This window comes from Apostichopus japonicus, chromosome 20 (genome assembly GCF_037975245.1).
Source record: "Apostichopus japonicus isolate 1M-3 chromosome 20, ASM3797524v1, whole genome shotgun sequence".
In the NCBI taxonomy this organism is placed as follows: Eukaryota; Metazoa; Echinodermata; class Holothuroidea; order Aspidochirotida; family Stichopodidae; genus Apostichopus; species Apostichopus japonicus.
This window is the reverse complement of record NC_092580.1, coordinates 19,363,145-19,377,728: the sequence shown is the minus strand read 5'-3', so window position 1 is coordinate 19,377,728 and position 14,584 is coordinate 19,363,145. Positions and strand designations below refer to the sequence as shown.

Sequence of the window (14,584 nt, the reverse complement as noted above, 5' to 3'; positions counted from 1 at the left end):
TCCATAAATTACAGATTGCATCACAGGACTATAACATTAATAGACAAGAGTATACAAATTAATAGAACTGTAGCATAAATTCATCCCAATGGTATATACAGGGGTTATTAAAATACAGAGATAAATTAGCTCAGGTAATACAACAGTGGTATTACAACAAACGTTGTTCTCCTGGAATATTAGGAAACCGAAAAAAAAAGGGTAATGGTTAAAATTATATTATGGAAACTGAATGCAAGACAGCCGTCATACAGGGTATCAAGTAGGTATTAGAGAAATGGCATATATCAGCAAAATTAAGTTACAGTTTTTAACCTGAATCTGTTAAATACTAGTTTTTTTTCTTGCTTTTTTTTTTTAATTTTCTCAATAATAATAATAAAAATAAATAAATAAATAAATAAATAAAAAAAAAACACTTTTCATTTTTGATGGCTTAGAATCCTTGCTGGAACGTTTCTTTTTTTTTCTTCTTTATTATTTCTAAAAGTTTTCTTCTGGAATTAGTTACAATTGATAAAACAAACTACAAGGAACAAAACATATAACAATAGTAACAAATTCACTGAACAATATACGATTCTATAGAAGAGTATCCCTTTGTTCAGATATTTAGAGAGGTAAAAAATAAATTGAAAAGAGAAAGATGGGAAAGGGAAGGGTAGGGGGAGGGGAAGGGGGTCAAACATGTGTCCAAATATCAAAGGAGGTTTTAAGGGTTTATAAAGGAAACAAGAAACTGGAAAACACTCAAAAATGCTTGAAGAAGGGAATCCATTCACAAAATTCACACGTCCATCGATTTTTGTTTTTTTTCCTTACCCTTCTTTCTTCTCCGTTTACCTTTCTTACTCGGGGGTTTTTGACTACCACTGTATTCAAAGTCCCAATCTTTATTAATATAAGAAGCAGCAATGGAAAATTGGAAAAAGGAAAAAATTTGTTAACAGAAATAACATCACCAATTGACCACAGAGTGAAAACTGTTTGTTTTCATGTTTGCTGTTGTGTTTCAAAAGTTTCTTTCCTTTGAAATTCAATATCTGAAAAGGAAATGCTCATTTGTGTTTGATCATCAAGAAAAAACATACAAAGAAAGAATAAAAAAAAACTGTCTGACATTTTTGGAAGATTTATAAAACAATATTTGCTGAAGTTTGAAATTCTCTGTGACACTTTACTTGAATTCTGTAAAACTGCCTTTGATTAGATTTTGTTTTCGATAAGAGTAGGTGCAAAGTGAAAAGATAATCCATAGTTTCCATTTGATTGGTATCAAAACCTTGGACTGACAGTGAAGGGTACTTCCAACTCCTGCAATACAAACAATTCTTATGAATGTGGTTTTTAATATACAGTTTAACTGAACAAATATTGTGTTCAAGTAAGAAGTAAAAGACACTTGAAAAATTAAATATTGCCTTAGATTCACAAATTGATATTTTAAGAAAGAAGGACAATAAAGAGGCAGGACTCTCAGGTTGATTTGTTGTTCTTTGCTAACACTAAAGTTTTGTCAACTAGAACATTTCACATTGCATAGGCTATCAAAATTCTGAAAGGTAAACATAATATATTTCAGCTTCCCCCAACACAACTGATAGTTTCTCTCTAGTTAATATACTAAGGTCCAGCATCAATTCTTCACTGCAATGCATTTGTTTTAAAAGGCACTTTCAAATACTTAATAGTACAAGTCTCCTTGCAGCACGAAATGTACGAATACCATTCATTAGTTTGAACATAAGAATAAGAGCAGAAAGCAAAACTGGCTGATGTTATTTTTTATTTTAATCCCTAAGACAAAAAGCTTTTAAAGAATTGGCAGATGATCATAAGTAGAATATTATACATAAACTAAATACGCTGTACCCAGTCTCCTATTACCAACATGGGTAGTATGACTGTGTGGTGTTGTCAAGGCTACCAATTAAAATTCTCTCCCAGTTCAATCCAAATACTGTTCACATCTTAGTACTAACTCCATTCTGCACTCCACCAAAAATAATCATTAGCATTGCTCTCTGCCCCCCTTGCCCCCCCCCCACGCCTTGATAAAAGGGAAAATAAGGAAAGGCAACAAAAAAAAACCCCATAAAACCTCATTGCTTCCAGATTAAATTATTGACAAGGCAGTTCAGCTCAAAAATGCAAATACTGATGCTCTTGTACTCCATATGATGTCGCTGAAATCAAACTTGTACCTTTATATGACACCAAAGCTATCCTTTTGATTCCCACCACCCTGAGATGTGACTGCTCCATACATAGTATTACAACAAACTGTATCACTTGTGAATAATTCCAGAGATAGACAATGCACAGCTAGTTACTTCATCAACTTAAGAACTTTCGGCCGTCACACTATTGAACAGATGTCGTCTTTCGTATTTGGGCATTGAGTAGCAACCCCTTGCCCCCCAAAACAATATTCCCCTCCCCTTCCCCCTCCCCTTTCCCAATGAAACAAAACATTGAGAATGTAAAATACACCGAATGATGGTGAGAAGCATGCTGATGCAACATTCAACGGATACGCTTCTCCTCTGGCGGGAAAAATCTCTACTTGTCAAAGTTGAAATGAAGCAAATGGTAATATCATCAGCACCAGTTGTCATATGAAGTTATGTCAACTATACCACAGAACCTCCATCAATGAAATAGATACATATCAAAGTAACACTCAGCTGATGAAACTAGCAGAAATTATAAAATCAAAGGAGCATATTGCATCTTATGGATGAAAATTACCAAAGCTTGCAGAAGTAACTTTTAAGTAGCTTTTCTTGTCAAATACCAAACTGGAGCATTAAATTTGTAATTGAACGATGCGAGGATTAAATGAGCATAACTTAATACTATCTGGACAGCCGATGCTGCTGTCAAACAAGAATAGCATATTATGGTATCCATGAGTGGTTTCATAATAAATGAGCTACATGTCACTCCGACTACCTCAAGCGTAACTGTGGTCACCAAGGCATTCAGTCATTTTCTGCCCACCAGGAAACCATTAAAAACTCAGCCCAAACAAACGAATTATGATGATGTCTATATATAGGTATACACATATATACATCATAATACCAATATGCTCCTTTCAAAGGCAGATGTGTAAATTGCAAAAGTGAGAAGTCTCACTATAAGGGATGAATGAGTTAATGAGATGAAGCGGTAACAGGGTGAAAGGGGGAAGCAGGCAGTGTGGATCGGTGATGGGTAAGTACTTGATGACAAGCTGTTAAACAATGGCGGGCTAACTATCTCTCTAGGTACTTACCGAGAAGATTAGCAGGGTTGCCAGAGAGCAGAGCCGCTCTGGGATCTAGAGTATTAAATTAATAACGAGCGACATTACGGAACAGAAAAAATAAAATTAAATAGCCGACGTGGGTGAAAAGTTTGCCAGTTTCTCGAGATATTGATAAGTTTTGGCAGCTCTGTTAATTAATAATTTTTTTAGTTTGATCATGCAAGCTTATGAGTCACAACTCCAATTGTTCTCTGCCATGATAATCTCTTCATAACTATTTTCTAAAATAAAATTTCTTCCAATAATGAAAACAAAAATTATGACTTTCTCAGTATCACATTCAACCACAACCTCCACCCACCCCCCCCCCCCCCCCAAATAAAAGTGAAAAACACACCTAGACTCAGGCAAACACACACACACAGATTTAAGCCACAGTTACTGAAAAGAACTTCCAGGAAGATGGCACATATTTTCTGTGTTGTGTCATTGAAAGTAAGAGAAATTTGCAGAATGATTGGAATTCTAATATTACTCAAGTGTACCTCAGTTATGCACCTGGCAACTTTAAGGCAGTCAGTGAATAGTTAGAGAACTGATCACTGTTTAAGCAACAATCACATCCAATGTAACCAAGCAGTAACAACAAGGCCAGGCCCTCTTTGAGACTCGGTAACTTCAATCACCAATCAGGTAACTAAGCCACCAGGAGTGTTAGCATATATACTTTCAAATGGGCTAGCAATTATCTCAAGCATAACTAAACCTTGTACCTTGGGAGACAACATGCAAGTAAAACATAACAACAAATAATGAATAACGACAGACAAAGGCGATAATCATGAAAAAAGTCTGATGTTTGGAATCCCATTTTTGGATAATTATTGGCAATACTAATGCAAGTCAGAGACCAACAGTTTCACTATGGCACCAGAAATATATCTATGATTTTTTTGGGGGGGGGGGAGGGGTTGCATCACCAAGACTCTTCTGAAAATATTTACAGATGTAAGGTTTTCGTATAATAACTCACAACGTTACTTATGACCAAACAATATCGTTCCCTTTACAATTCTGTCATTACCAATGGTCTTTTTTATTTATTAAAAACTACTTCAAACACTCAGTGACCCAGTTTGATTATTATTTTTCTTGGGGGGGGGGGGGCGGGGGGAGATACACATTAGCTTGACATGACATAATATAAGCTTAGTGGTTGAAAAATCTCATCACAATAAGATTTGGGATCTTACTTTTGACTTTATCAGAATATCTTGTTGACTCTGACAATATTGTTAGTTATATTACTTGCATGCATCCACATCTAATCTAAAATTCTGTCTAGTGGTAACAATTATTTACAAATAAAATGCCAGATGTGGATATCCCCAAAAATTAGCCAACACTTAGATAGTTTTACAAATGTGCCTCCTTTTCCATGATTCAAACAAGGAATGTGTCACACATTAGGCTACACGCAGTGTAATAGATCAAAGCAAAGACATGGTGTTCGTGATTTCATGTAAAAGTTTTTTGAATCTTCACATCTACCATTTTCATAGAGTCACACTACTGAATGAGATAGTATATGCCTTAATATGGCCGAGAGTGGAGAGAGGGGTGCATGCAACTTCTACGGTGGTGCTACATATAGATAAGACATGAACATGCAAGCCAAGGTTTGCCTAGAACGAGAGGAAATATTAGTGATCCTAGTTTTTCCATCTTCCAAAACGCCACGGCAACCGTGAGAAGTGACAGACGACTTACCATCGAGATCTGTGGGTCCGTTGGGTCTATAGTAAGGGGGAACGTAGTCCACGTTGGAAGATGGGGTGACGTTGGTGGTCGTGCTGGCAGTCTTACGTGCGACACCGTTCGGGTGGTAAGAACTGCCTCCTTGTCGCGACGACCTGTTGCTTCCCATTGAACCGGTTGAGATACCGATGTTAAACTTGCTGGGCGTATCCTTACTGTACGAGAGTGCTGATCGCTGTTGAGTACCCAGAATCAAGATTACATTACGGTGAGAAAAGAAACTGAAATGCTGTAAAATGGGCATTTTCCTTCTTAGCTATGATTATTTTCTTTACTTTCCTTAATGGATGGGGAGGGGGAGGGGGGAGGGGAGAAGTAAGGGGTGTGAAGATGAGAGGAAAGTCAGTATTCAGTTCAAGAGCTTGGTGTATATAACATCAATGGAGGCTGATCAATGGTTTATTCTTCAAATCATCTTCCAAGCGTTCCACATGTCTTGAGATTGTGAGAAACCAAGGAAATGAAGGGATGTCATCAGCATAATAGTCGTCACAATTCTCTTTAAGAACTAAATAAATTCGTGCCTACAGATATGAGAACTAATAACGACACGAGGGATCGAGGAGGTAAATTAAATATACCAGATGGCTGCTAAAACTTACTGAGCTTGCTGAGTCCATTTGACTTTTCTTGCCTTCTACGTGGAAGCAACATCTTAAGATCTCCAACCTCACCTGAAAAGATAGGCAGATTACAATGAGTTAACAAGTGCACTATATTAAAGTATTTAATAAATGTTTATTAAAGTATTCAATAAATGTTTCATGTTGCTAGACAAATATCATCTGAAAAGAGCCACAACAATCTCTAAATTAATAACTTAAAATAATTCTCAAATAGTCCTATTAAAACAGCTTTACATTTTTAGGGTAAATTACTTCAGAACCCTCCTTTACTAGATTTCCCACATTTAATAAGTATATATGGAACAACCTACCGTTGAATCTAAGATGCAGTAAAATATGAAGATGGAGACCCCGAGAACGAAGCTACAGAAAGCGAAGAGGAACTGGTAGAGTAACATTCCTTGATTGACGGCTAAGAGACCAAAGACCCAGGTGATACCAAGGAGGGGGAGAAGAATACCGGCTGCTCGTAAACCGGCTCTGTTGACAAGAGAAAAAACAAGAGGGATTAGTCATCGACATATGTGTGCATAAAAAGTAGGACGTTTATTTAAGCATCTGTTCGTGATGTGAAGTTTTACATACATGTCAAAGACAGATAACACACATACATCACTACATACAGACAGATAAACGAACAGACAGATAGATATCTATTTGAAGAGACCATGCAGTACAAATATGCTTGTAGTATTACTTTGATGCTACGTAGAGACTAACGATAATTATAATAAGGTGACACTATTGTAACTTGTTGTAGATGTAAAGAATGCCTCGTCAACTGTGAAAACTTTAAATATTCAGTGCAACACATTGGTAAAGCAATTGACACGTAACAATCAACTTCTGGTCATCTTCAACAGGATATTGCTTGTCTTCACCATCTTAATTAGCAAATCCGAAAGGGGAACAATGTCGTCAACAGAAACAAATGAACCGTTCCACGAAAATATGAAAGATATTGGGCTAAAAGAGAAACACACACTTAGGAAAGTATCTGACAGGAATAATCTCACAAACATCTGTTAGTGACACATATTATACTTAAATGCAAGCATTTCTTTTACATGTTTTATTTTCATTGGTGAAGAAAAAATGTTAAAAAATTAGCTGAAAATCCCTACACCGTCATTAAGAGAAAGGCAAGCTAATAATTGTTTGTTGTTAAAAGGAAGTTAGGGAAGCTAAATATCCACATATTAACCCATCCCCAATCTCTCTTCTCATTCTGTGGTACCCATCAATGGTAAGTTTGATACAAATTAGAAAGACACGCTAGGCAGAAGAACAGGATTTATAAAGCAGGGGGAAAAAATCATGATCTGGTCATGGTTAGAATAGAAGAATGGATAGATAAAGGAGAAGCCCCTTTCCCAAACCAGTAACGCCAGAAACCGATCAAACAGGAAACCATCTTTTCTGCCTTGGAAGTTCTTGAAGCAAACAAACCAAGTGGTTCATAAAATAAACCCACATGACAGAGGGACAGACCACACAGAGTACACAGTCACAAGTTTTTTTGATGACAATCAGATTAAAGGTGTTATATTTACGTTATATTTACTTACTTGATTGACACTAGAAACAAAAGAATAATGTGTCAGTTTAATTAAACAGAAAGAAAACCCTGAAAGACTGCTGTAAGTAGTTGGCCATTAGAAGCATATGGCATAGACAGGGGATTGGTGTGTATGGGGGGGGGGAGTGGGGTTCTTAAAGGCAACATTTTGCAAGAAACAAAGAGTGAACACATTAAAGGAAAGAAAGAAAGAAAAAATTTAAGAAGAAAATATGACACCAGTACATTTAGTAAACAAATTTTATGACCGAACTACTATTTTATGGTCATCACTCTTTTTCGGCTGAAAAATTGTACTTTCCGGATTTTCACTTGTTACTGATAAAATTGTTCACAATGCTGTTATTGAAAGATCTGTTAAACTGCTATACCCACGATTTCACTAAACTAGTCCGTGGATGTTGCTTCATCCGTATGAAAGTCAAGTGACACTCGACTGTGCACGCAAGCTGTACAGCTGCATAGGGATCTGTGCACAGTACAAATACAGGTTACGACAGCAATTGTTTTAGTAATTCAGTTATTAGTTTTCTGCATTTTTTATCCGATTTTACAAGTCTACTACAAAAAGTGATGACCATTAAAGTCTAGCCGCACGCAATAAGATGAAACATGACATGATACATAAACTACTCACATTAAAGTCCTAGTGTGATGTAAATACAAAAGAAGAAAACAAATGCAGATACATTTACATATACAAATGCAGAGAGTTAGGAAAGAAGAAATCCACTAAACTTCCCTCAAAAACTAAAAACTTTTAATCTCTTACAAGAAGCTGGTTTCATTTGATGGTTTAACAACTTCTGAGCAGATGCATTCATTTTTTCTCTCTCAAGTATTACCAATGCAATGTTTTGTGCGAATGTGATGGTAGTTTTTCTCCCTAACTTTCAAGCATTTTTTGTTCTGTATTTTTGCAATGCCTTCTGATATCATGCTTGCCATCACATTTTTAATCCAATTCAAACTTAGTCAAGATAGCACAGCAGCTGCCCCTACCCCCCCTGCCCCAATAGATATTTGAAGTACAGAACCAGAATTGGGCAGAACTCAGAGGATGCTTCAGTCAACGTGTTATCATAAGCTCTCTGTTTTCTCATTAAAACTCTAAAACTCTTAAAACCATAACATGAAGCTAACGAAAACAACAAATCAGTGAGTACCACAATGCACGGTCGTCACTCAAAAGTGATTAATAAATGAAATATAATTCATAATTTGACGAGACTTCTCGACATTCATGGTTTTTGATCTGCGCAAACAAGACTTTATGTTTGAACAGTGTAAGCATGAGAGACCTCTATTCTTTCTAACATTAACTAGGAAATAGCTTCTTTAATACAGGTGACTTCATATCAATGCTCGTTATGGTGGGAACGTTGGTGTATGGTTATTAAAATGGCTTATAATAATGAATATAGGCATGGAATGGCACTGAAATAAAGATTGCATAAAAATGTGCCGAGTATATAACTTTGATGTGCATTTTACACAGATCTTTGCAAGATGAAAATTAGGCAGTAAAAACATGATGGGAATATGTAATCATGTGTAAGTGGTCGAGGCTTCAAGGAAAAAAACCGCAAGGCATGATATTGAAATTACAAGTGATATAAGCATATTTCATGTAAGTCAAAATTTCTTTATAAATCAAAATATTTGGAATTAAATGACATTTTTAAATGACAATATTTTGGAATTGAATGTGGAAAAAAAAAAAAAAACATTCTACGACATACAGATTAAAATTTGAGGAAGAGTATTTTTATAGAACAAAAAATTTGATGATTTATTTAAAACCTGTGTAGTATTTCCATTACTAAATTGATTTTCGAGTCGATAAGCATTTGATGGCCTTAGGAGTATCTACGCAGGAGTAGGTGTTGAGTAGACAGTTTGACGTAGTCTTTGGGAAGGGTACTCTTGGAAGTTTCTCGAGGGTAATTTTCATCGTAAATTGGTTTGAAAGTGAAATGATGAGTATGTAATAATTGTCGTTCACTTACTTGAGGGAATTAAACTCGGGATCTTTGTGACCACTCCGGAGGGAGATGCTGATAGCCATTATAAAAACAATCACATTCAACTACAGACGGAGAGAAAGAAAAATGAGACCAGTCAATTCAGTCAAATATACCAAATTACAAAACAGTATAGATATTAATATAAATATATATATACTTCATATGTGTGTAACAAATATCTATGGAAGCATAAATAAATAATATATATATAATATATATATATATATATATATTTATATATATTTATATATTTATATATATATATTTATATATATATATATATGTATATTTATATATATATATATATATAAATATATATATATAAATATACATGCGTAATAAATATATATGGTAGCATATATATATAAACATCCATATATATTCCAAGTCAAATACCCCAAACTAAAGACAGTATACATTATATATATGTATATTTACATATATATTGTTATGCAAATGAAGTGAATGTAGCAAGCTCTTAAGCTCTGCATTTTGCAATAAGTGTAATACAACAACAAAAAACAATGAAAAAAACCCATTTTACTAGATACTTACAGCAACTATAACTAGAACTGGACCAGCAAAAGACCAAATTAACATATCAAAGATGGACAACCAACAGCTGTGAAGAGACGAAACAAATAGGAATTTTTAAGAAAATGATTAGAACTGTCAAGTAACACTGTACAAGATAGTATGAAGTTTACTCTTGGTGAACTCTCATAAAAATGTAAAACTGATTATTTGAGAAAAGAGAAAAGTACAAGAAGAAAGTGATGGATTCAGAAATGATCAAAAGGATTGAAGGAGTATAGATGGGGGGGGTGGGACAATCTGTAAAAATTGAAACAGGGGTGAAAATGAAACCAGCATATCAATAAAAGACAAAACATATATAGCAGAAAGTAGTTGATTACATTCCTAAATATAATAGTAGCAATGCTTTTCCCGGTAAATTTCAGAAGGGGAAAGGCATCGACTCCCTTTCTGTATCTGAGGAAAATTGATAAAATAGTTTATACTTTGAGTATAGCTTACAAGTATTGGTCTTTTGCATTAGATTGAGGTCCGTAGTCGACGTTACTGAGGGGAACAGCGAGTCCTACGATGATACCAGGCAGACCATAGCACACGATGTAGTAGGTGGTCATGGGACCCATATTGATGTTACGAACTTCTGTCATCATTCGGTAGAGATGAACCGCCTCTATGAACATCCAGGAGAAGGCCCCAAGAAGGAGGAAATGTAAACAGATGGAGACTATGGTACAAGCAAACTGAAAAGCAAATAAAGGAGAGAAAGAGGTTAGGATTATCATCCTGTTAGATCCTGCGGGATAAACAGTACACAGGTGTGATATCATCCTAAATTAGACTTGTCTGACAGCATTCCGAGCAGGTTCTACTCCAAACCTCAGCAGTGACGAGTCACAATTTTACAGGTGGCATGTAAATATTCATTACTTGGAAGAGACCATTAAACTTGAGGCCCTAACAGAGTACATCTGTAATTTATGCAACAAAAAAACAAAACAAATAATCACAGCAGATTTACAATACTTTTCTTCAAAATTCCATCTTACATTTATCTTGTATACTGGTAGACTTATCAAGATTTTATCTACATTGTCTAACTTATCTAACTTGTTAATACAGATTTATAAGCCATTCAGGGAACATTACACTCAGTACAATGCATTGTGAAACACTGAGTCACCTACTACATCATGAATATTCATAAATAGCTATGGATACTCAACATCAGAAGAAATTAACACAAAGGTATCACAAAGGACTCAGAGATTTGTCACAGGCATTTTCTGAATCAAAAAGTCTACCAAACCCAACTTTTTTATTCCTGATCTTACCACAATGTCTGTGTTGACCCCGACCAGGAAGGTGAGCTCGGCAGCTATGAGCATGAAAACAAAGTTGATGTGGATGCTGTTGAGATTGCAGTGTAGGTTGGGAAGACACAGAAGGATGAAGAAGGTCACGAGGAGGAAGAGGACCCCCATCCCGGCACCGACGTAGGTCAAAAGATGGAGGGGCACTGTGGTGTCAGATCGGACCTGAAACAGAATGAAAGATGAGAGGTCACTAGTCTGACTACAAGATGAACGGATCATCGACATAATATTACCGATGGCACATATCTCCCTATTTTTATTATCAAGTTAAATCAAATCATTAAAGATAAATTAATTTATATAAAAATAATAAGTTCATAAAATCACCTCATAAGGTGCTCTGTCCATCATAGCAGCAAAGTTGGTAAGATGTGTGCAAGAACAGTTGACGTGTGTCCTGTTGTATCCGACCAATTTACATCCCTCGGTGCTCCACCCTCCAGTGCCGTTATCGCTGTAGAGAGAGACAACAGAATCAACTATTCAAAGATCAATCAATAGAATCACCCATTCAAAGACCTATCAACAGAATCACCCGTTCAAAGACCTATCAACAGAATCAACCATTCAAAGACTCATCAACAGAATCACCCACTCAAAGCCTATCAACAGAATCACCCATTCAAAGACCTATCAACAGAATCACCCATTCAAAGACCTATCAACAGAATCACCAATTCAAAGACCTATCAACAGAATCACCCATTCAAAGACCTATCAACAGAATCACCCATTCAAAGACCTATCAACAGAATCACCCATTCAAAGCCTATCAACAGAATCACCCATTCCAAGACATATCAACAGAATCATCCATTCAAAGGCCTATCAACAATCCTTATATCACAAAGGAGTTTATCAAATATGACTTGTGGGAATTATTTACATTATCAGGAACCTTTCAAGTACGATTAAAATCACTAAAATCTAACTGTGACATCATTCTTGAGACTAATATTTGGTAACAAAATCTGTCCTATGCCAGCCTGAAAATTATCTGCATTGATGAGAATCCCACTACAATTAATTTGTAGAGAAAGTAACTGCTGATACAAACACCTCACCAGTTAATTAGAGCTCAAAAAAAAGAAAAGAATCAAAAAGGTTGTTGAATAAGTTATGATTCATTCATGTATCTAGAACAGAACATGACAATGTGGAATTATCTTTTTTCTCCCATCGCTATGGAAATTAATCAGTCGGAGATAATACGCTAGGGCTTAGCAACTGAAGTGTAAAACTCCTTAACACGAAAGCAGAGCAGAAAAGAAAAAAGAAAAAGACGACAAAAAACCTGGTACTGAAAATTTGGGCTAACTGAATTTGTTTCGCTATGAATTATTATCGTTTTGCAAGTTAAAGCTCGGGAGAAGAACATTCATTTTCAGAATTGCATTTTCTTTCTTTCTGATATTTAGGTCAGAATTAGCCAACCAGAGGAAATTCAACTGAGTTTGTAGCTGATAGCAAGAAGATAGCAACAGTTGAACAAAAAAGGACACCTCATCCCCGATTTAGAGCAAAGATAAAAAAAAAAAAATTGCAGATGTTCTGAAAATTTGAGGTAAATGACTTTTATTTCACTTCTGTAGTACTATCAATGTAGCGATGATTCACGGTTTGTTAACACATCTGACGCAGACAACCTACTTGAAAGAATTTGTTTCCCTCCCATTACAGTCAGAATTAGCCAACTAAAGAAATTACAATGGAGGATAATAGCTGATAGAAGGAAGATAAGATAATCTCTCTCAGCTAAAGACAGACTTAAAGTAGAACCAACTAGATGAATACTGATATAATCCTGCAAACTAAAAAACTAGCCTGTTCCCAAGATGGGTTTTTGTCTTTGGGGGGCGAGGTGGGAGTGGCATTGTGGGAGGTTTATAGTGGATACCTGCACTGACTGCAGGATATATACCTGTGTATTGAGTATAATGATAATTACAAATTCTAACATCATGTGATAATAATCATGGTACATAATAGAGCCTAAGTTCTATGGCTTTGAAATCTTATCTAATTTTCAAGGCTGGACAAGAGAAGAAGAGTTACTCAGTAAACTGAATTAGCCCCACCGTTTCGTGTCCATTTCAAAGAGTACTTACTAATCAAAATCCCAGAATATGCACTGCTTCCCACTCCTGTTGACTGCGTCGTTGGAGATCATTTCAAGGATAATCGGTGTGGTCAGGTTGCTAGGGAACGGAGGGTCTGCTAACTCATCATAAAGAGTCAATGAGATCACAGGTGTATTGATAACTTGGCCCACTTTGCCCTTTGATGGTCTGAGATAAAAAAATAAAAAAAAAGAGAGAAGAAAACATCTGGGTCATTCATGAACTACATTTGGTGTTATATTTGCAAGAGAATGTGTATGACTCACAGATACCAGAGTGACTGCCCTCCCACTGGTTTTCTTGCCATCTTACGAAAGCTGATTTTCATATTACAGACTGATTAATCGGCTATGGCAACTTTTTAACAGGACTAATAATTCATAACAATGCAGTTTATCAGCTTTGTGAGTTAACTGTTAACTTATTACATATTGTCATCGCATCAATCCACCTTGCAAATACAAACCTTGTCCCAACTTTTGTGATGCAAAAAAAATTCTCCCATTTTGAACCCAGATGACCTCTGACCCCACTAAATAGGAACAAACCTTCATGATTTACTGATCGATGTTAGGAAAATTAGTGTTTGAAGAAGACGACTAAAGAAGAAAAACAAAGACTACCACAAAACATATACAAGACTGATAAACAATACCGTTAATTTAAGGGGTGACTCTTTGATCAAAGATAATGTGCAAAAGTTAGTTTATACATAAGGTTTGATTCCTAATTTCTAAAGACACAGCAAGTTGTTTACCTAATCTGTCAGATCTTCAATGCTACAACCTACAGAGAGGTATCTTTTCAGTTTACTGTAAAAGTCCTTGGTCATGACAACAAGACTAAAACTAAACTCATTTGTGAAATTTCCATAGCACACCTAAAAATTTGCAATGTAGTGTAAACACACTGTATATATGTGTCCTCTGATTTTGGCTTTTTCCCCTTATTTCCCCAAATGTTTTTCCTCTGGGTATCGAGAATATTCTTGTAGATACCCTCTGTCCTTCTGTATGCCTCTTTAATTCTGACTAAACCTCTGAAGCCTGCTTTCAAAGACCTATCCAGTAATCACTCTGCATATCCAATTTTATCTTATTTTTTCTCATTAACTGTGAAATATCAAATTACAGCATTATAACTTTTCCTTCTTCCAAAGTTTTCCTTGTTTATGCAACATGTCATTTTCTCTCATCTCTACGGCAATTATCTGCCCAACCACTGCCATTAACTCACCATTAAGAAATTAAA

The 14,584-nt window shown here is 35.7% G+C and overlaps 1 protein-coding gene across 5 annotated transcripts in view; it reads right to left on the bottom strand.

The window, feature by feature from the left end:
- LOC139961705 (cadherin EGF LAG seven-pass G-type receptor 2-like) overlaps window positions 1-14,584 on the bottom strand; it is a 108,253-nt gene that overhangs the window by 7,311 nt on the left and 86,358 nt on the right. For 2 of the 5 annotated variants that reach the window (XM_071961117.1, XM_071961116.1), the window contains exons 18-28: window positions 13,322-13,501; window positions 11,541-11,667; window positions 11,172-11,375; window positions 10,342-10,580; window positions 9,859-9,925; window positions 9,286-9,365; window positions 6,009-6,177; window positions 5,674-5,745; window positions 5,024-5,246; window positions 3,281-3,325; window positions 823-891 (exon numbers count right to left, since the gene is read on the bottom strand). In XM_071961117.1, the coding sequence (XP_071817218.1) occupies window positions 823-891; window positions 3,281-3,325; window positions 5,024-5,246; window positions 5,674-5,745; window positions 6,009-6,177; window positions 9,286-9,365; window positions 9,859-9,925; window positions 10,342-10,580; window positions 11,172-11,375; window positions 11,541-11,667; window positions 13,322-13,501 (1,475 nt within the window). The remainder of the gene's footprint in view (window positions 1-822; window positions 892-3,280; window positions 3,326-5,023; window positions 5,247-5,673; window positions 5,746-6,008; window positions 6,178-9,285; window positions 9,366-9,858; window positions 9,926-10,341; window positions 10,581-11,171; window positions 11,376-11,540; window positions 11,668-13,321; window positions 13,502-14,584) is intronic. The other 3 variants (XM_071961119.1, XM_071961118.1, XM_071961120.1) reach the window with 3 other exon arrangements.